The following is a 23172-nucleotide window of genomic DNA, read 5'->3' as shown; positions in this document are numbered from 1 at the left end:
ATTGGCCTTCTTGTTTTTTCTCATAAAATCCAAAAATTCTATGTCTTAAGGACTTTGCACTCAACTATTTCCTCAACCTGTAGTGTTTCCCCCATAGATTTCTTTATAGCTCTGTTCCTCTTATCCTTTTGGTATTTCCTCACATACTGGAGAAAATCCTTTTCTTACTTAACCCCTTATCTAAATTAACTTTGGTCCTTTTCTCACTTCTATTCCCCTTCCCCTATTTTATTTTTCCTTACAATAAGTATTGTAAGTTACAATAAGTAACCTGATAATAAGTTACAATAAGTAACCTGACATGTTACTGGTGTTAACTTTAAAAATAAAGCTGCCATTTATTTTACCAGCTAAAATGGGAGTATTTGGAGTAGCTGAAAATTGTGATTTGAGACAAGCAAGCTATAGCAAAACCATAGGCAAATCTGAGAAAAGGGAATGGAAAGGATTTTTATGGAGGATAGTGGGGGAGTTGGGCCGTTTTAATCAAAAAGCCCATTGACGTTAACTCTAGCTCAAAGTATAGAGGCTTTTCTTTGGCTGTTGTGACAGACTGTCATTGGCTGAGCTGTTGCCTGGGGGAGGAGAAAAACCTCTCTTCCCCTTCCTTGGGGTGGTAAACTGGTGTTCACTTGCTTTGTTCATCTCTTCCTGTTTGGGCTGCAGTTGAGGAAGACTTGGAGGGTGTGAGAGCTCCCCCTGCTGGCCGCTTGGCTCCATTATTTATTTATTTATTTATTTGTATTTTGTATTTTTTATTTTTTTAATTTATTTATTGGACAGACAGAGATCACAAGTAGGCAGAGAGAAAGAGGAGGAAGCAGCCTTCCCGCAGAGCAGAGAGCCTGATGCGGGGCTCGATCCCAGGACCCTGGGATCATGACTTAAGCCGAAGGCAAAGGCTATAACCCACTGAGCCACCCAGGCGCAGCTGGACTCCATTTTTAAAGACGTTTTATTTCATGGTGGCATGGAAGTTCTATGAGGATGGGGACTTTGTTTACTCTTGTGTTTTCAGTGTCTAGAACATGTCTGTTCCATAGCAGCTACTCAAAAAAAAAAATTTTTTTTTAAGATTTTATTTATTTATTTGTCAGGGATAGAGGGAGAGAGAGCGAGCACAGGCAGACAGAGAGGCAGGCAGAGGCAGAGGGAGAAGCAGGCTCCCTGCCGAGCAAGGAGCCGGATGTGGGACTTGATCCCAGGACACTGGGATCATGACCTGAGCCGAAGGCAGCTGCTTAACCAACTGAGCCACCCAGGCGTCCCTCAAAAAATGTTTTTTTAGGGATACCTGGGTGGCTCAGTTGGTTAAGTTTCTGTCTTCGGCTCAGGTTATGATCCCAGGATCCAGGGATTGAGTCCACATCTGGCTCCTTGCTCAGCACATCCCCTGTTTGTGCTCGTGTTTTATCTCTCCCTGTTTGACAAATTAAAATCCTCAAAAAAGTTTTTTTTTTTTTAATGAACGATTGTGTTGCTTCTGGTTTAGGACAAAATACACATACGTGGTTGAAAGTGCACAACACAAAGTTAACACCCCAAAAGTGGAATGGTAGTATAGAAATACATTGATGTATCAGTGACCTTGTTGAACTGATGAAATAACCAGTTCTGGAATCGCCCTATCTTTGGACCTCTTGTTAACGTTGGAAAATACCTTCCCTTCCTTCAGCTACATTTAATTGGATTTTGTTTTTTGCAGTCTAGAAACATTATATTTCATACAGAACCATTTTTACTCCTAAATTACATTAAAATTAAAGTAACATCCTGGTTGGAGAAACTAAAGTAAAACTGATACTCATGTCCTTCCCATGATGCATATTAAAACAAGTCTTTTGAAACAAATGTCTGTACATAGTATATGTGCTAAAAATGGGTACCCTGTAATCTAGAAACTCCACCTTTAGGTATTTATTTATTTTTGGAAAGGGATTCAAAAGAAGAGAAAAAGCTGTGTGTATAGAGATGTTCAGTGCTATATTATTTATCAAAATAACAGATAGGAAATAGCGATGATCATTGACTCTTGACCTTTTAACACATGGCCTTGAAAATTACTTAGCAACTTTTTATAAGCCTCAATAAAATATAAAAAACATTGGAAATCAAGGGGCGCCTGGGTGGCTCAGTGGGTTGAGCCGCTGCCTTCGGCTCGGGTCATGATCTCAGGGTCCTGGGATCGAGTCCCGCTTCGGGCTCTCTGCTCAGCAGGGAGCCTGCTTCCCTCTCTCTCTCTGCCTGCCTCTCCATCTACTTGTGATTTCTCTCTGTCAAATAAATAAATAAAATCTTTTAAAAAATTTTTTTAAATTGTGATAAAATATAGATAACATGTTTTTGATTTATATTTTCATAACTGTTTTATTGGGATATAATTCACATACCATACAATTCACACATTTAAAGTGTACCATTCATTGATTTTAGTGTATTTACAGAGTAGGGTAACCATCACCACAGTCAGTATTAGAACATTTTCATTACTCCAGGGCACATCAGTGATTCAGTTGGTTAAATGTCTGCTTTTGGCTTATCATGATCCCAGAGCACCTTGTTGGGCTCTCTGCTCAGTGGAGAGCCTGTTTCTCCCTCTGCCTCTGCTGCTACCCCTGCTTGTGCTCTCTCCTCTCTCTCGCTCTCTCTGTCAAGTAAATAAATAAAATCTTTAAAAAAATTTTTTTCCGTCACTTCAAAAAGAAATCCAATACCCATTACAAGTGATTCACCATTTTCCCCAAACCTCTTTTTTTTTTTTTTTTTTTTTAATTTATTTGCCAGAGAGAGAGAGTACACACAAGCATGCAGAGAGGCAGGCAGAGGGCAGCGAGAGAAGCAGGCTCCCTGCGGAGCAAGGAGCCCCATGCGGGACAGGATCCCAGGACCCCGGGATCATGACCTGAGCCGAAGGCAGCGGCTTAACCAACTGAGCCACCCAGGCGTCCCTTCCCCAAACATCTTATTATTGTTGTTCAGTTAATTTTTGAGTATGGTTGACACACAATGTTACATTAGTTTCGGGTATACAACCAATACCTTATGCTGTGCTTACCAAAAGTTTATTTTTTAAAGCTTTTGTCACTGTCAAATATGGGTTTTCTTCTTTGGAGCTCTGATCTTCCTACTTATCTTGATTCAGTAAGTGGAGCTGAGAGAGTGGAGTGAGTGGTGTACTTAAAAAGGTGTTACAGGGGCACCTGGGTGGCTCAGTGGGTTAAAGCCTCTGCCTTTGGCTCAGGTCATGATCCCAGGGTCCTGGGATCAAGCCCCACATCAATCTCTCTGCGCGGCAGGGAGCCTGCTTCCTCTTCTCTCTCTGCCTGCCTCTCCACCTACTTGTGATCTCTGCCTGTCAAACAATAAATAAATAAATAAATAAGGTGTTATAATTTATTAAGAAATACTTCAGAATTTTAAAAAAGTATGATATAACATATCCACCTTAAATTTTAAAAGGGAAAGACAAGGTAATTAACATGTAGTGAGTTCTTGCTAAATATTAATTGTTATATTAGGTTGCTTGTTCTAAAATTGCCGCGGGTGTATCAATTGATACCCTGATCACCTCTTTACGGTTTTTGTTTTTTTTTTTTAAAGATTCTACCGGGACGCCTGGGTGGCTCAGTTGGTTGGACGACTGCCTTCAGCTCAGGTCATGATCCCGGAGTTCCGGGATCGAGTCCCGCATCAGGCTCCCAGCTCCATGGGGAGTCTGCTTTGCTCTCTGATCTTCTCCTCGCTCATGCTCTCTCTCACTGTCTCTCTCTCAAATAAATAAATAAAATCTTTAGGGGCGCCTGGGTGGCTCAGTGTGTTAAGCCGCTGCCTTCGGCTCAGGTCATGATCTCAGGGTCCTGGGATCGAGTCCCGCATCGGGCTCTCTGCTCAGCAGGGAGCCTGCTTCCCTTCCTCTCTCTCTGCCTGCCTCTCTGCCTACTTGTGATCTCTCTCTGTCAAATAAATAAATAAATAAAATCTTAAAAAAAAAAAAAGATTCTACCCATTTATTTGACATCTTGGAACCTGGAACAAACCAAAGCCTGCAGTTGAGTCTGCAGTCCTTGTTAATAAACTTAGTGTGTATACTTATTAACTAAAAACATTCCAAAGACTATTCAAATGTTCTATCCCTTAGTCCATTTTAACTTGCAGACCCCAGATGAGGCCGAATTGATAGGATTGTATCATTTTATAATTTCATGAATGTTTTTTAGAATTACGTATATGATTATTTCTTTTATAGAAGCATTTATTTTCAGATGTTTTTCGATTTTCATTTTAGAAAATGTGGAAATAAGGAGGAAATTACACATATACTTACATAAATAAATATGTGATATAAATAATATCTGCAGAAATAACCAAATACATTTTTTAAAAAATCACATTGGGGTGCCTGACTCATTCAGTAGAGCATGCAGCTCTTGATCTCAGGGTTGTAAGTTGAAGTCCCATGTTGGGTGTAGAGATTATGTTAAAAAAATTTTTTTTTAAAAGCACACATCGTTGGTGTTGGCAGAGTAGGGATTTGAATATAAACAAAACACACACATCACTCTTTAGTAGAGCTAATGATGTACATTTTATGTCCACTTTTTTCTCTCAAAATTATTATTTACTTTCTCATCTAGTAATTTATATCTAAATTTTCTAGTTTCTTGTTTTGTTGATTTCTTTTTCTTTTTTCTTTTCTTTTTTTTTCTTTCCCCCCATAGATCTTGAGCCAGATGATTGTGCATCCATTTACATCTTTAATGTAGATCCACCTCCATCTACTTTAAACTCATCTACTTTAAACTTACCACATCATGGATTACCGTCTCACTCTTCTGTTTTGTCACCATCGTTTCAGCTCCAAGGTCACAAAAGCTATGAAGGAACTTGTGAGATTCCTGAATCTAAATACAGCCCGTTAGGTGGTCCCAAACCTTTTGAGTGCCCAAGCATTCAGATTACATCCATCTCTCCTAACTGTCATCAAGAAGTAGATGCTCATGAAGATGACCTACATATAAATGACCCAGAAAGGGAGTATTTGGAAAGGCCTTCTAGAGATCATCTCTATCTTCCTCTTGAGCCATCCTACCGGGAGTCTTCCCTTAGTCCTAGTCCTGCCAGCAGTATATCTTCTAGGAGCTGGTTCTCAGATGCATCTTCTTGTGAATCTCTTTCACACATTTATGATGATGTGGATTCGGAGTTGAATGAAGCTGCTGCCCGATTTACTCTCGGATCCCCTCTGACTTCTCCTGGTGGCTCGCCCGGAGGCTGCCCTGGAGAAGAGTCCTGGCATCAACAGTACGGACTTGGACACTCCTTGTCACCCAGGCAATCTCCTTGCCACTCTCCTAGATCAAGTGTCACTGATGAGAATTGGCTGAGCCCCAGGCCAGCTTCAGGGCCCTCATCAAGGCCTACTTCCCCCTGTGGGAAGCGACGACACTCCAGTGCTGAGGTTTGTTATGCTGGGTCCCTTTCACCCCATCACTCACCTGTTCCTTCTCCTGGTCACTCCCCCAGGGGAAGTGTAACAGAAGATACCTGGCTTAATGCTTCTGTCCAGGGTGGATCAGGCCTTGGCCCTGCACTTTTTCCATTTCAGTACTGTGTAGAGACTGATATCCCTCTGAAAACAAGGAAGACTTCTGAAGATCAAGCTACTGTACTACCAGGAAAATTAGAGCTCTGTTCAGATGACCAAGGGAATTTATCACCATCCAGGGAGACTTCAATAGATGATGGCCTTGGATCTCAGTATCCTTTAAAGAAAGATTCATCTGGTGACCAATTTCTTTCAGTTCCTTCACCCTTTACCTGGAACAAACCAAAGCCTGGCCATACCCCAATATTTCGGTGAGTTGATGGAAATGGCTGCTGGTCATTTTTCATGCTTATGGGTTATTGGTGGCATGTGATTACATTATCTGTATGGAATGGTTTGACCATTCCCCACCCCACCCCCGGTTTGTTTTTGTTTTGTTTTGTTTTGTTTTCAGTGTATTTTGGACAAATTAATTGAAGTCTGCATGTATTTTCCATTGATTTTTCAAAGGGCCTTTAGATAGGCTAGACTTAGCGTTTTAAAAGCGTGTAGATAATGAATTGTAAATAATAGTAGATTACATTTAAGAATCCCCAGAAAGAATGTTCTTATCTAAAAAAGCTTCTTGTGAAAGGTTGATTATAGTATGAGTTAAATTACTAATAAAACTAATTGCGAATAGGCTTTTTATATTTTTAAGAGCTTAATGTACCAGTGAAATTTGTATAATGGCAAGCTTTTTTCAGAATTTTTTGTCTTTTAATTTTATAAGTGAATTTTTTATTAGTGTAGAGGAATTTTAATATTTCATGTATTCATTTGTCATCTGCCATATGGCTTTTGGATTTTGTGTTATATTTGAAAACCGTACCCAGGCTAAAATAATTAAAAATAAACAAAAATCTAACTTACACATTTCTAAATATTTTTTTTACATATTAATTTTACAATATGTGTAAATAACATAATATATAGTAATTGTATTTACATATATGTATTTTTGAATCTTAAGTCTACCTAAGGCCTGGAGTAGAGAATAGTGTAACAGCTTTATTTTCCAAATAACTGATCAGTTACCATAATCCTATTTTATTTTATAGAATCAATCTAGTCTATAATTGATTAGAAAATAACTTTTATCATGCACATAGTGGAGTTAGGTTTGTTTACTTTTTTTTTTAATGCTTTTTCATTGGGATGAATGTTTATTTCTGGATCCAAATCTTTAGAAAAATAAAATGTGGAATTACGGTATTGAAGACATCTTTGAGCCTATTACACAAGCTGCTTTTGAAAATTATCTTAATCTTTGTAGGGGTTTGGCTAAGTCTGTGAAACAGTGTGGAAACTAGCCGAAAGTTGAAATTGAAACTCAATTTCAGTCTAATAAAAGTTCATACCTTTGTGTTTCACAGTAGTTAGTAAAGCTGTGCTGGGAACATTCAAAGAAATGAATGTTGGGAATGACAGCATTTCAGAGGTAGAAGAGACCTTAACAGTCCAAATGCACCAGTCATTAAAAAGATATTTTTAATATAAATCATTGTAGTTTTGGGTCCTTTAATATTTGACCAATAGACATATAAGTTATTTCTTTTTTAAATCCCACATTTTCAGTGTTAATATGTCTGAATGAATCTGTATCCCTTTAAACTGTTTAAATTATCTTATTGATCAACTGACATTTTCTCTAAAATTGAAGTTTAGAGTGCTGCAGTGATAGGCCTTATATTTTTTCAGCCAGGTGTGTAGTGAACTTAAATTTGTACCTCACATTGCAGTATACTGCTGACTGTAAGCAGTATTTCAGTGAGACAGGGAAAAGAGCAATACGGAAAAAGTGGGGAAACACCATATAGAATAGACTAACTTCTGTAGGTACACATCAGGGAGGGAGGCCTGTGTACTGAGATCCAAGGATCTTTGGATCCTTAGAGAGACACTGATATATATACACACAGATTGACATCATACATTATTTTGTTTTTGTAATTATGTACACATAGTTGAAAATCAGTTATAGTTTTATAGAATGTTAGAATTTCATAATGGGCATTCTTTTAAAAAGAATGCAGGAAGCCAAAAAGTAAATGAAATTGACTTTATTCTTCAGTTCAAGAATTATTTCTTAAGTATCCATCATATCTAATGTTATAACTTATTAAGTGAAGTTTTCTTTTGCATTACTCTGCTTCAGAGATCATAGAAAGAAATAAATTGTTGGTTGCTAGCAAAGAAGTGATTTGAATAATTACGTGGCAAGAATAGTGTGGTGAAATGCATTTTTTGTGTGTTTTTTGTTTATAGCACATCTTCATTACCTCCACTAGACTGGCCTTTACCAACTCATTTTGGACAGTGTGAACTGAAAATAGAAGTGCAACCTAAAACTCACCATCGAGCCCATTATGAAACTGAAGGTAGTCGAGGAGCAGTAAAAGCATCTACTGGGGGACATCCTGTTGTAAAGGTATGAGTTGGGGCTTCTTTTGGAGATATCTTACATCTGTTGATGATAAAGTCTACTCATTTAGGTACTGCTGAGCCCAGAGACAAAAAACTCAAAGCTTGAAAACCTCCATTGAGGTTTTGTGTTCTTGTGGATAATGGCAGCACTTCTGCATTGAGGTGTTTTGTTTTGTTTTCTGTACTGAAAGACAGTTTTTTTATCGCAAACTTACTCTAGCTGGGGAACTCTGGGGAAAGATTGTAGCGGTCAAACAGTTGTTTTTCTCATAAAAAAAAACCAAAATCACAGCTGTATTAAGCTTTTAAGTGTAATACATGCCCATTTAAAATCCAAGTAATACCAGAAAAGTAGAATAAAGCAATAAATTACCCCAAATCTAAGCCCCTCAGAATGGGGCACTGGGTGGCTCACTTGGTTAAGTGTCTGTCTTTGGTTCAGGTCATGATCCTGGGATCCTGGGATCAAGCCTCACACTGGCGGAGAGAAGTTCCCTGCTTCTCTATCTGCCTGCTGCTCCCCCCTGCTTGTGCTCTCTTTCTATCAAGTAAATAAAATCTTTTTTTAAAAAACCCAGAAATAAGTAGTTGTTAATATTTGATTAACATTGTAGATAATTTTTCTGTATAGTTAGTGAAAGACTGAATGGATGGCTAGAAAATAGAGTGAATATTTTAAGGACAAGATTATACTGAACATCTTTGTGACTAAAATATTTAACTAATTTTTATCTGAATTTATTAGAAAATAAAACTAACATGAAATCATAAAAATTATATAATATTTGAGTGTGTGAAATATATCTAATATGTAAATTTTGAGTCATAATAGTTGACTATTACCTTTAATTTTATTTGAATATTCGAGACATTTTAAAAATGAAACAGAAGTAACACGAGAACTACTGAATCTTAGATATTGTTCTTCATGGTCAGAGGTCCTAAAAAGATCTAAGGTCAAAGATAATATTATTGAGAAACTAAATCATTGTTTAATGGTTTGAATTGACTCCCTGCTTGAAAGATTAGATGATTGTCTGTCTTAAACTTCTCCTCTACCCACTACCTCCTGAATTTTGTTGCTTATATTATTTTTCCCTGCTGATGCAGAGCCATCTTCCCACCCTTATACCCTGTCATTCCCCATTGTTTAGCTTTAGTCCTATATTTAGTTGGATACAATAATTACTACTAATTTTTACTTATTTTACTGTTAGGTGTTTTTGTTTAAGGAGGGCTTTGGATTCTATGTTTCTTGGATTCTTTCATATTTGAGAATGTTTGTTGCCTTAAATACTCAAATAGCAGAATGGCTGTGTATAATAACATTGAGTCACCCATTTTCTTTGTCAGAACTTGTCTTAATGGCATTGTGTATTGTGGAGAAATTAATTATATCTGAGATGAGCTAGAACAAATACAGTTCATGAACTGTCGTTTCCTGTAAATAAACAGTATTTCATAGTTCTTGACAAACTTTACATTTTGGTGGGGGGGAGTGTTAAAATAACTTGTAGCAGGAAGTGTCAGTTATAGAAAGAAATCAGGGGGAGCCTGGGTGCCTCAGTTGGTTGAGCATCTGACTCTTGGTTTCGACTTGACTCACAATCTTGGGGTCATGATATCAAGCCCTGTGCTGGGCTGCATGCTTGGCAGGGAGTCTGCTTGGGATTCTTTCCTTCTCCCTCTCCTCCCATGTGCATGCTGTCTTTCTTTGTCTCTCAAATAAACAAGTAAATCTTTTTATTTTTATTATTTTTTAAAAGATTTTATTTATTTATTTATTTGACAGAGAGAAAAGTCACAAGTAGGCAGAGAGAGAGGTGGAAGCAGGTTCCCTGCTGAGAAGATAGCCCGACATGGGCCTCGATCCCAGGACCCTGAGATCATAACCTAAGCTGAAGGCAGCGGCTTTAACCCACTGAGCTACCCAGGCGCCCAATAAGTAAATCTTTTCAAAAATAAAGAAATCAGATTTGTGGTTATCAGTGACAGAACTGGTTGAAGGTGGTCAGGAGGTACAGACTTTCAGTTATAGTATAAATGAGTACTGAGGATATAGCATACAACATGACTATAGTTAACACTGCTATATGATATATTTGAAAGTTGCTGTTGAGTATATCCTAAAGCTTTTATCACAAGGAAAAGAACCTTTTGGTTCTCTCTCTTTCAGTTTTGGTAACTATATCAGGTGATGAATGTAGCTAAATCTATTGTTGTAATCAATTTGTAATTTATGTAAGTCAAGTCATTATGTTGCATATCTTAAATTTATTCAGTGCTTTATGTCAGTTGTCTTAGGAATTCTGCCATTTGTTAGAGTCATATTTCGCTCTTAATCTAAGAGCTTATGTCACTTAGATTAAGGGAGATGATTCTTTGCCTCATTTCCTGTATCTTTGATTTTTCTTACCAAGAAAGAAATTATTTTTTTTTAAAGGTTTTATTTATTTATTTGACAGAGAGATCCCAAGTAGAGAGGCAGGCAGAGAGAAAGGGGGTGGGGAAGCAGGCTCCCTGCTGAGCAGAGAGCCTGATGTAGGGCTCAATCCCAGGACCCTGGGATCATGACCTGAGCCAAAGGCAGAGGCTTAACCCACTGAGCCACCCAGGTGCCCCAAAAGAAATATTCACAAGAGCTTAAATGAACAAAAATTTTTTTAAAGTCCAAGTGATTTGTTTCCACAGTATTCCTTTAATTAAAAACTGGTTCTCTCTCTGGGGCACCTGGGTGGCTCAGTGGGCTAAGTTTCCAACTCTTGATTTCAGCTCAAGTCATGATCTCATGGTGGTGGGATCAACTCCTGTTTCTGGCTTAAATCTCACTCTCTCTTTCTCTCTATTTTTAACTAATTTGCAGCAAAGTAAATCATAATTGTAAGTAACCATCTCTGCAAAAAGTCAAGAAAAAATTTTTCCTTAAGAATGAAAAATACTACCTTCTGCTCCAGGCCCTTTGGCAGAGACAGAAAAGGTCAGGAGTGCTTACGATCTTCCAGGTCTCAGCTGTACTAGGGGAAAAAGCACAGCTCCTAAAAATATGATATATACTGGAGTAATGGGAGTGGGCCATAATACATACATGATACTGTTCACTCTCGTGAGCTAAACTCAACAAGGCCAACCTTTAACTAATTCTGTCCCTGTTTACCCTAATCTCCTCAGGCTATAGACCAAAGTTCTCAAACAACATGGGGGATAAAAGGCTGTAAATTAGTTAGCATTAGTTAGCATTTTCTTTTTTATTTTCTCACTTTATGACTTTTATTCCATTAATTTACTTATTAATTTTATTTATTCTTACTACTCTTCCTGGTGGGTAAAGGTATGGATTAGTTAGCAGTTCTGCCACACAAATCAGAATCTTAATCATCTGTTTTGCATTTCTCAGACTGTCCCTGCTATCACCACAGACATATATATTTTGTTTATTTTGTTAGGTATTGGGGAAAGAAGATTGTGATACTACTACATTCCTTTGTCTTTATCCAGAAGTTCTTTCTTTTTCTAATAATCAGAGGAAAACAAGTATTGCATGATCAGAGCCGGTCATTGCAAATTGGAAATAAAACTGATGCCTGATTCTGTATACTGTACCACACTTGCAGGGTTGTGTGCTTTGTATGGACACTTAATTTGTTTATGCCTACTTCTGAGACCTCATTTTTCCTTCTAACAGAGGAGGCCCTTTTCTGGCAACTAAAAAGACATTTTGTAGATATCTCTGCTGTTCTGAGAATTTTGTAATACTCAGGAAAGGAAGGCATCATTTGTCATTCCTTATTGGTCTGACTCATCACACATAAGAGTTGTGTGCTTCGTTCTCAAGGACCCTCCCCACCAAAGGGCCCTGATTTTGCTGTGTATTGGCTTTTTTTTTTTTTTGGACATTTTATTGCTGTGTAAGATTGTTACTAAAGTATAAGTCTTAACATATACAGCTCAGTGAATTTTTTTTTTTAAAGATTTTATTTATTCATTTGACAGAGAGAGATCACAAGTAGGCAGAAAGGCAGGCAGAGAGAGAGAGAGGAGGAAGCAGGCTCCCTGCCAAGCAGAGAGCCCGATGCGGTACTCGATCCCAGGACCCTGAGATCATGACCTGAGCCGAAGGCAGCGGCTTAACCCACTGAGCCACCCAGGCGCCCCCAGCTCAGTGAATTTTTAACACATGCACACACCCATAAAATACCACAAATGTTAAGATATAGAATATGTTATATTTTAAAAGATTTATTTATCTGTTTATTTGAGGGGGGAGGGGCAGAGGGCGACATAAAGAGAGTCTTAAGCAGACTTATGCTGAGTGTGGAGCCTAACTTGGGGCTTAGTCCCACCACCCTGAGATTACAACCTGAGCCAAAACCAAAACCAAAACCAAGAGTAGGATGCCCGACTGACTGCCCACCCACGAGCCCCAGTTTATGGAATATTTTAAGCACCCAGAAGATTCCCTTTTGTCATTCCTAATTTGTATCCCCCAGCCAAAGGTAATCTTGCTTCTGACGTCTTATCATTATAGATTTGTCTTTTAATTCTTGAATTTCATATAAATTGTATCATACAATATGTCCTATTTTCAGTCTGGCTTTTTTTTTTATTTTTTAATTAACATATAATGTATTATTGGCCCCAGGGGTACAGGTCTGAATTGCCAGGTTTATATACTTCACAGCACTAACCATAGCACATACCCTCCCCAATGTCCATAACCCAACCACCCCTCCCCAGCAACCCTAAGTTTGTTTTGTGAGATTAAGAGTCTCTTATGGTGGGTGCCTGGGTGGCTCAGTTGGTTGGATGACTGCTTTCGGCTCAGGTCATGATCCTGGAGTCCCAGGATCGAGTCCCGCATCGGGCTCCCAGCTCCATGGGGAGTCTGCTTCTCCTTGCTCATGCTCTCTCTCACTGTCTCTCCCTCAAATAAATAAATAAAATCTTTAAAAAAAAAAAAAAAGAGTCTCTTATGGTTTGTCTCCCTCCCGATCCCATCTTGTTTCATTTATTCTTTTCCAACCCCCCAACCCCCATGTTGCCTCTCAATTTCCTCATATCAAAGAGATCATATGATAATTGTCTTTCTCTGACTGATTTATTTCGCTAAGCATAATACCTTCTAGTTCCAGCCACATTGCCACAAATGGCAAGATTTCATTTCTTTTGATGGCTGCATAGTATTCCAGTGTGTGTGTGTGTGTGTACATCACATCTTCTTTATCTGTTCATCTGTTGATGGACATCTAAGTTCTTTCCATTGTTTGGCTGTTGTGGACATTGCTTCTATAAACATTTGGGTGCACGTGTCCCTTTGGATCACTACCTTTGTATCTTTAGGGTAAATACCCAGTAGTGCGATTGCTGGGTCGTAGTGTAGCTCTATTTTCGACTTTTTGAGGAACCTCCATACTGTTTCCCAGAGTGGCTGTACCAGCTTGCCTTCTCACCAACAGTGTAGGAGGATTTCCCTTACTCTGCATCCTCACCAGCATCTGTCATTCCCTGACTTGTTAATTTTATCCATTCTGACTGGTGTGAGGTGGTATCTCATTGTGGTTTTGATTTTTATTTCCCTGATGCCAAGTGATGTGGAGCACTTTTTCATATGTCTGTTGACCACCTGGATGTCTTCTTTGCAGAAATGTCTGTTCATGTCCTCTGCCCATTTCTTGATTGGATTATTTGTTCTTTGGGTGTTGAGTTTGATACGTTCTTTATAGATTTTGGATACTAGCCCTTTATCTGATATGTCATTTGCAAATATCTTCTCCCATTCTCTCAGTTTTCTTTTGGTTTTATTAACTGTTTCCTTTGCTGTGCAAAAGGTTTTGATCTTGATGAAGACCCAGTAGTTTATTTTTGCCCTTGCTTCCCTTGCCTTTGGTGATGTTCCTAGGAAGAAGTTGCTGCAGCTGAGGTCGAAGAGATTGCTGCCTGTGTTCTCCTCAAGGATTTTGATGGATTCCTTTCTCACATTGAGGTCCTTTATCCATTTTGAGTCTATTTTCATGTGTGGTGTAAGGAAATGGTCCAGTTTCATTTTTCTGCATGTGGCTGTCCAATTTCCCCGACACTATTTGTTGAAGAGACTGCCTTTTTTCCGTTGGCCGTTCTTTCCTGCTTTGTCAAAGATTAGTTGACCATATAGTTGAGGGTCTATTTCTGGGCTCTCTGTTCTGTTCCATTGATCTGTGTGTCTGTTTTTGTGAGTCTGGCTTCTTTTATTCAACATTATGACTGTGAGAATCATCCATTGGGTGTGGGGGAGGGTGTTCTTTTTCTTTGCTGTGTAGTATTCCATTGCGTGAATTTGCTGTGATTTCTTTCTTTTTTTTTTTTTTAAAGATTTTATTTATTTATTTGACAGAGAGAGATCACAGTAGGCAGAGAGGCAGGCAGAGAGAGGGGAAGGCAAGCAGGCCCCTGCTGAGCAGAGAGCCCGACGCGGGACTCGGTCCCAGGACCCTGAGATCATGACCTGAGCTGAAGGCAGCAGCCCAACCCACTGAGCCACCCATGCACCCTGCTGTGATTTCTTTATCTGTCATCCTATTCATAGACATTTGGTTTGTGTTCAGTTTTGGAGTATTATGAATAAAGCTGCTATGTTCTTTTTTCTCTTCCTTTTTTTTGCATATCTTTTTAATTTTAATTCCAGTGTAGTTAACATGCAGTATTACATTAGTTTCAGGTATACTATACCTTTTTTTTTTTTTTTTTAAGATTTTATTTATTTATTTGACAGAGAGAGTGAGCAAGAGAGAGAGAGAAAGCACAAGCAGGGGGAGGGAGAGGGAAAAGCATACTTCCCCAGTGAACAGGGAGCCCAATGTAGGGCTCGATCCCAGGACCTAGAGATCACGTCCTGAGCTGAAGTTGGATGCTTTAACTGATTCAGGTACCCAGGTGGCCCACTACGCCTATCTTCTAATAGACAAAGCCTTCACTTTTTTTGGTATATGTCCAAGAGTGGAATTGCTGGTGTTTCAAAGTACCTGTACCAATTTCTACTCCTAACTAGCCATATATGAAGGTTTCAGTTACTGTACATCCTCACCCATACCAGTTCTTGTTTGCTGGTAATTTTTAACCATTCCAGTAGAGCTCTAGGGGAATCATAGTGGTTTTAATTTGTGGTTCCTAATGACCAATGATGTTGAACATCTTTTCATGTATTTGTCAGTTACTTGGCTGTCCTCTTTTGTCAGGTGCCTGTTCACATCTCTTGACCAGTTTTTTTTTTTTTCTTTTTGAAGATTTTATTTATCCATTTGACAGACAGAGATCACAAGGAGGCAGAGAGGCAGGCAGAGAGAGAGGAGGAAGCAGGCTTCCTGCGGAGCAGAGAGCCCGATGCGGGGCTCGATCCCAGGACCCTGGGATCATGACCTGAGTCAAAGGCAAAGGCTTTAACCCACTGAGCCACCCAGGCGCCCCTCTTGACCAGTTTTTAAATTGGCTCTTTTTCTTATTGATTTATAGGAATTAATATTTTGAATAGAAGTATTTTTGTCAGATATGTGTTACAAATAAAATTTTTTCTCATGTTTTGGTTGCATTTTCACTTTCTTAGTTGTGTGTTTTGATGAATGAAAGTTTTTAATTTTAGTCAAGTCCAATCTGCTAATCTTCTTTTTTCATGGATAGTGCATTTATTTATTTATTTATTTATTTATGATTACCCTCTTGATAATATTGATGCCTCTAGTCCATGAATATGGTCTATCCTTCCATTTATTTAGGTATTATTTAATTCCTCCTTACAGTGTTTTGTAGCTTTCAAAGTAGAAATCTTGTACATCTTTTGTTATTTCCAGTGTTGAGTGTTTTTCTCTTTCTAGAATACAGAAATGTAATTAATTTTTTCATGTTTACTTTATATTTCTTTCTTTTTTTTTTTTTAAAGATTTTATTTATTTATTTGACAGAGAGAGATCACAAGTAGGCAGAGAGGCAGGCAGAGAGAGAAGGAGGAGGAAGCAGGCTCCCCGCCGAGCAGAGAGCCCGATGCGGGCCTCGATCCCAGGACCCTGAGATCATGACCTGAGCCGAAGGCAGCGGCTCAACCCACTGAGCCACCCAGGCGCCCTTACTTTATATTTCTTGACCTAATAGTTTATTTTAGCTTCTTTTGGATTTTCTAAGCAGTCAAGTCATCTTTGAGTAATGAGTTTTACTTCTTTTTCCCTAATTTTTATATTTTTTTCCCTCAAAATTTTTATTGTGGTAAAATACACGTAAAATTTACCATCTTAATTATTTTTACACATACAGTTTAGTGTATTAAATACATTTATAATGTTGTACAACTTTGACTACCGTCCATTTCCAGAGCTTTTTTTTTTTTTTTTAAGATTTTTTATTTATATTTGACAGAGAGAGAGGATCACAAGTAGGCAGAAGTCGGCAGAGAGGCAGGCAGAGAGAGAGGGAGAAGCAGGTTCCCCGCCGAGTAGGGAGCCCGATGTGGGGCTTGATCCCAAGACCCTGAGATCATGACCTGAGCCGAAGGCAGACGCTTAACCCACTGCCACCCAGGAGCCCCATCCAAAGCTCTTTTTATCTTTAAACTGAAATTTCTATACCCCATTCTCCCTCCAGGCATTGGAAACCACCATTCTACCTTTTGTCTCTATGATGTTGACAACTCTAAATACCTCATATAAGTAGAATCATAACAATATTCATCTTTTTCTGATAGGCTTACTTCAGTTAGCATAATGTTCTCAAGGTTGATCCATGCTGTAACATATATCAGAATTTCCTTCATTTTAGGGCTGCATAAGATATCATTGTATATACAATGTCCCTTTTCCATTTCTTCCACATTTTAGTTATTGTGAATAACATTGGTGTGAACATGGATGTGCACATCTTTTTGAGACCCTGCTTTCAATTCTTTTGGGTATATACCAAGAAGTGGAATTGCTGGATCATGCAATAATTCTACTTTTAATTTTTTTAAGGATTTTATTTTATTTTTCAAAGATCTTATTTACTTATTTGATAGAGGGAGAGACAGTGAAAGAGGGAGCACAAGCACAGGGAGTGAGAGGGAGAAGCGGTTTCCCCACTGAGCAGGGAGCCTGATGCAGGGCTCGATCTCAGGACCCAGACACTTAATGACTGAGCCACAGACACCCCAAGATTTTATTTATTTGTCAGAAAGAGAGAATGCCTGCATAACTGGGGGGACTGGCAGGGAGAGGGAGAAGCAGGCTCCCTACTGAGCAAGGACCCTAATGTGAAACTCGATCCAAAATTAACCAAAATTAGAAATTGAGTTCTTTAGTTGCATTAACAGCATTTCAAGACTTAGTAGGCATGTGGCTAATGACTTAATGACTACATTGTCTTTTTTTTTTTTTTTTTTTTTTTTAAGGGAAGGAGGGAAGGAGGGGGAGGAGAGATAAAAGGGGCAGAGGGAGAAGGAGAGAGAGTATCTTAAGCAGGCTCCATGACCAGTGTGGAAGCCTGACACACGGCTTGCTTTCACAACCCTGAGATCATGACCTAAGACAAAATTAAGAGTCAGATGCTTAACCAACTGAAACACCCAGGAGCCCCTACATTGTCTTTTAACAAATGATATTGGAGAATTGGACATCCATAGGCCATCCATTTATTTTTCATTCAGAAAATAAATCTGAACCTAAACATCACATTTTACACAAGAATTGATTCCACGTAAATCAGGAATTTTTAAAAAATGCAGTTGTAGAAGATGTTTATCATTGCAGAAAATTTTGAGCAGTGGTGGTTTGATAGCCAGTGAACAGGAAGAGATTGAAGATTGCAAACATAAAGGGATAGCAAAAGAGAGTTCCTTTTTGGTGATGGAAGAGTTCCTTATCTTGACTGTGACGTTGGTTATGTGAATCTACACAAGGGATAAAATTGCATAAAGCTACACATGCATTTTATTATACAGTGACAGTTGTATTAAGGCACAGATATTTTGGATTTTTAAAATTTGAGAGTGCTCGCACAAGTCGGGGGGAGGGGCAGAGGGAGAGAGAAAAACAGACTCCCCACTGGGCATGGCGGCTGATGCAGGCCAGTCCCAGGACCTGAAGATCGTGACCTGAGCCAAAGATAGACGCTTAAACAGCTGAGCTACGCAGACACCCCAAGGTATAGATATTTTGAATCTTTTCTCAAAAATTATTGAAATTTTTTAAATGGGGGTTGTTAGGGCACTTGGGTGACTCAGGTGGGTGGCATCTGACTCTTGCTTTTGCCTTGGGTCATGATCTTACAGTCATAGTATCGAGTCCCACTTTGGGGTCCATACTCTGCATGGAGTCTGCCTGAGGTTTTCATTCTCCTTCTTCTGTCCCTCCCCACTCACTCTTGCTTGCTTTCTATCTCTCTCTGAAGTAAATAAATAAATCTTAAAAAATTAAAATTAAAATACAGAATTTTTTCATATTTAGACTTTCTGTTTCATCACACACTGAAATCCTTTCCCTGGTGATGATTTTTTTATATGATGTTATATGTACATTTTCACTTTGAGGCAGTTTATATTATGGAAATTTAATTTTGTATTTTTAGTATCTCTGCGATGTGTTCTCATGTTTCTGATATGTTCAGATTCCCTCCCCCCAAGTAATTTAGTAGAACTGATAATAGAATTGCTCTTATTGAAGCTGCTCTTGTTTGTCCTATAGTGACCTTCAGGCTTTAACACTCCAGCTTTAGTTAAATTAAGCAGGCACAGACCTTTGCTATGGAAACGATACAGAAACATAACAAACAGCTTGGCTTAGTTTTTTCTCCAAAGCAGAGGGTGGCCTGAAGAGAGGTATACTTATTCTAGATGAAAGTTTTTAGAGAGTAATGTTAGCAGCAATAATTTGTTTATGGCCTATAACATAATGCTCCTCTGAAAATGAAATGGGAAGGCAGTCTAATTTATTTGATGGTCCTTTAAAATCCCTAAGGTACATAGAAGAACCCCTGTTTTTCATATGCATATAATACATATGCTTGGAGCAGATGCTGGCTGAAATATGTGTTATGAAATATATTCCCTTTGAAATCTTATATGCAAGATTACCTTCCCGCATCACTGGTTTATTTTACTATCGAAGTATAAAGGACAGGTGGCTTATGTCTTTGCCAAGCTGGTATTAATGTGAGTCATCTAATATGACTAGGATACTTTGGTATATAGTACTTACTGGTACGTTATGTGATATTTGGGTAGCTTAGTAGATAGCAATAAAATTTTTATTTGTATTTCCTATTTTAGACTCAACTACTCTGTTTAGAACTACCTACTTCAGTGACTGTTGTTATTATTTAAATAATTCTGTTGACTAACCCCATGTGTTATTTTGCTTCACCAAATTGTACTGTCTTACTCCAAAATTCATTCATTTAGCAGTGGTTGACCGTCTGTAACGTGCTAGGTACTGTACTGCGTTCTGGAGATAACAGGATGGACCCTGTCCCCTGCATAGTACTTGGAGGCTAGTGGTAAAGTTGGTATTTCTTCCTCTACTAGATGAATAGTTGGTTCCATAGAATAATTTGTTCAGTTTGGATTAAACATGAAAGAGCAACAGGTATAGCAGAAAGGAATAGATAATCACTTATTAGCTATGGGTTTCCAATTTCTTCTTTAGTTATTAACTTACTTAGGTGTTTTTTTTTTAATTTTATTTATTTATTTGACAGATTACAAGTAGGCAGAGAGGCAGGCAGAGAGAGAGAGAGAGGAGGAAGCAGGCTCCCTGCTAAGCAGGGAGCCTGATGCTGGGCTCGATCCCAGGACCCTGGGACCATGACCTGAGCTGAAGGCAGAGGCTTTAACCCACTGAGCCACCCAGGTGCCCCCTTAGAGTTTTTTTTTTTAATTGCGATCATGTTGGCATTATATTTTTTATGGATTATTTTCAGTTAAAGCTATATAAAATTTATTAACTTATTCTACAAAAATATATGAAAAGAAATTACAACTGAAAATATTGAGGGGTGCCTGGCTGCTCAGTCAGTGTAGTTTGCAACTCTCCCCCTTTTTTTTTAGAGAGGGGGTGAGAGAGTACACATGCATGTGTACATGCAGGGGAGGGGAAGACCTAGAGGGATTGAGAGAATCTCAAGCAGAAGCCCCACTGAGCCCAGAGCCTGGCACAGGGCTCAGTTGCATGACCCTGAGATAGTGATCTGAGCCAAAATCAAGAGTATGACACTTAACTGACTGAGACCCACAGGTGCCCCAGAGTGTGCAACTCTTAACCTTGGGGTTGTAGGTTTGAGTCCTATGTTGGGTGTAGAGATTACTTTAAAATAAAATCTTAAAAAAAGAGAGAATATTGAAAGATTTCTTGACTATATAAATACAGAAAACTGCAGCTTCCAGTTAAATATAGTAAATAGCACACATGTGTTTTACTTTCATTAGAACTTAGGCAGCTGCAACTTAATCCTGTTGGACAGAGAGAAAGAATCAATAACAAACACAACTCTTTTTACACCAAAGAACCCTGGAAAGACTCAGGAATTTGAGGCAGTGAGTGTCTCTGAAAGTGGGATGCAAGGTGGAGCTGACAGCAAAAGGATTGTTTGAAAGTCTGCAGAAGTTAGAGTTCCCGGATTTTTCTCTTATGTGGCATAGCTGTGTGATAACCACTGTCTCACCCTGTGAGAATATTGCAGATTTACTCTTCAGAGGGAATAAAATAAAGATTCTAGGTTCTAGAATTACTGAAGGCAGAGCTTGAGGATCTGTACAGAAAATGGAGTGGAGGTATAATGAAAGTCTGCATACTAAATAGGGAGACTGCTGACCCCTTTCTTAACTCTCAAAATGTTTAGAACAAGTTTATGTTCCCTAGACAGAAAATTGCAAGATTTGCTTTTAGACAGATATGTCAAAAAAAAAAAATACTTATGTGCCTCTTGACTACGGATATTCTAGACTAATGATCATACCCAACTCCACTTTATTTTAAACAGATATTTTGTAATAGAAGTTTATTAACCTGAAATGGAAATGCAAAGATTATTTAATCAACTTGCTTGTACAAATTTAAGAATATAAAAATAATGCTATAATATTACGAGGAAATAAATGTAGAAAACTAAATTATAACAAAATAGTTGTGTTTCAAAATGAAAAAGCTTGATATTGACTATAGAAGACAATGAAGTAGTTAGATGTTTTTACCTGCAGTATCACTGCAAGTGTTCTGGATACAAAAGCAGGTATATTGATCATCAACCTAAATTCCATTAACAAGTGGCATTACTGGCAATAACATGATTTTCTGAAATGATGAGCTCTTACTAAAGTTTTCTTCAGTTTATATGGTAGTCACATTCATTAGACATTCATGTGTTAAAGCTTTAACAGTTTTGGGGCACTTGGGTGGCTCAGTCAGTTAAGCATCTACCTTCGGCTCAGGATTGAGCCCCGCGTTAGACTCCTTGCTCGGATGAGAGCCTGCTTCTCCCTCTCACTCTGCCACTCCCCATGCTTGCCCTTTCCCTCTCTCACTCTGAGACAAAGAAATAAAACCTTAAAAAAAAGCTGCAATTTTTTTGGTATTTATATATACTAGGGAGTTGGATTCTAAGTTCATAAACTTTTCTATATACATAAATGTTTGTAGGACGTTCTGAAGTTCTGTGCAATATCAACTGGTTCTGTGCTTGAAAGAACTGATTATCCCATGCATCGATAGGAATCTGGCCCCTTGTCATAAAATGCCCATAGTGTACCTCACTCTGCTTGTTGCGATGCTCATTCATTTATATATTGTCTGTGACTGTTTTTATGCAGTGATGGCAGAGCAGTTAAGATAGAGAACATAGAGAGAGGCAGGCAGAGAGAGAGAGAGAGGAGGAAGCAGACTCCCCGCTGAGCAGAGAGCCTGATGCGGGACTCGATCCCAGGACCCCGTGACCATGACCCGAGCCGAAGGCAGCGGCTTAACCCACTGAGCCACCCAGGCGCCCCCTCAGAACTTTTTTTAAAAGATTTTATTTATAAGAGTGTGTGCCTGAGGGGGAGAGAGGGGCGGAGGGAGGGGCAGAGGGAGAGGACAAGGGAGAAGCAGACTTCTCACTGAGCAGGGAGCCCAACATGTGGCTTGATCCCAGGACCCTGAGATCTTGACTTGAGCTGAAGGCAGATGCTTCACTGACTGAGCCACCCAGGCGCCCCTGAATCTCAGAACTTCTAACTTCTTTTTTCCTTTCTTTCATTCTGTATATAGTCAGTTAGAGAAATATCTATAGGGAAGGATTTATTGCATTTATCCCTCTCTGTTTCTATTTTCTGTTTATGTTTTTACTTCCATTCTAATTTAAATTTTCAGTACACATGATGTTAGTACTTAGTGCATTGGCCTCTTAGCTGATTTCCACGATTCTGTCTTTTCCTTCCTTCAGAGAGCCTTCATTGATTTTTATCATATTCTTCCCAACATCCTTTTTATTATAAATAAATTTCTGCCTTTTAAAGTCTTAACTAATTTCTTTAAATAAAATCTTTAAAAAAATAATAAAATTCAGGGGCGCCTGGGTGGCTCAGTGGGTTAAGCCTCTGCCTCCGGCTCAGGTCATGATCTCAGGGTCCTGGGATTGAGCCCCGCATTGGGCTCTCTGCTCAGCAGGAAGCCTGCTTCCCCATCTCTCTTCCTGCCTCTCTGCCTACTTGTGATTCTCTCTCTCTCTGTCAAATAATTAAATAAAATCTTTAAAATTAAATTAAAAAGTCTTCACTAATTTCTTAAAGTTTAATACATGCCACTTTGTTCTTTATTTTGTTGTCATCTATATAGTATTGGCTGAAGCAATGATATTCAATATGGATATTTCCATAATGGATCTTCAGTTAAAAGAGGAAGGGGTAGAGGTAGAAGACAAAGTTTCTGCCTTTTTGGAACTTAAACGGTACTGAGGAAAACAGATAATAAATCTATAACACACTTTGTAAAAAAAGATTTATTTGTGAGAGAGAGAGAGAGCAAGCACACACACGCCTAGTGAGGGGCGGAGCTGAGGGAGAGGGAGGGAGAGAATCTCAAGCAGACTCCCTGCAGAGCTGGGAGTCTGACCTGGGGCTTGATCTCAAAGCCCTGAGATCATGACCTGAGCAGAAATCAACAGTCACATACTTAACCAACTGAGCCACCCAGGTGCTCCTA

General features: G+C 38.8%; 1 protein-coding gene across 3 annotated transcripts in view; it reads left to right on the top strand.

Moving 5' to 3' along the window:
* Positions 1-23172, top strand: part of NFATC3 (nuclear factor of activated T cells 3) — a 132847-nt gene that overhangs the window by 39587 nt on the left and 70088 nt on the right. For all 3 annotated transcript variants that reach the window (XM_044255876.1, XM_044255878.1, XM_044255877.1), the window contains exons 2-3: positions 4719-5856; positions 7853-8015. In XM_044255876.1, coding sequence (XP_044111811.1) covers positions 4719-5856; positions 7853-8015 — 1301 coding nt within the window. The remainder of the gene's footprint in view (positions 1-4718; positions 5857-7852; positions 8016-23172) is intronic.

Source organism: Neovison vison, chromosome 7 (assembly GCF_020171115.1).
Source record: "Neovison vison isolate M4711 chromosome 7, ASM_NN_V1, whole genome shotgun sequence".
NCBI classification, from domain to species: Eukaryota; Metazoa; Chordata; class Mammalia; order Carnivora; family Mustelidae; genus Neogale; species Neogale vison.
The sequence above is the reverse complement of the archived record's forward strand: the minus strand, read 5'-3'. Positions and strand labels throughout refer to the sequence as shown.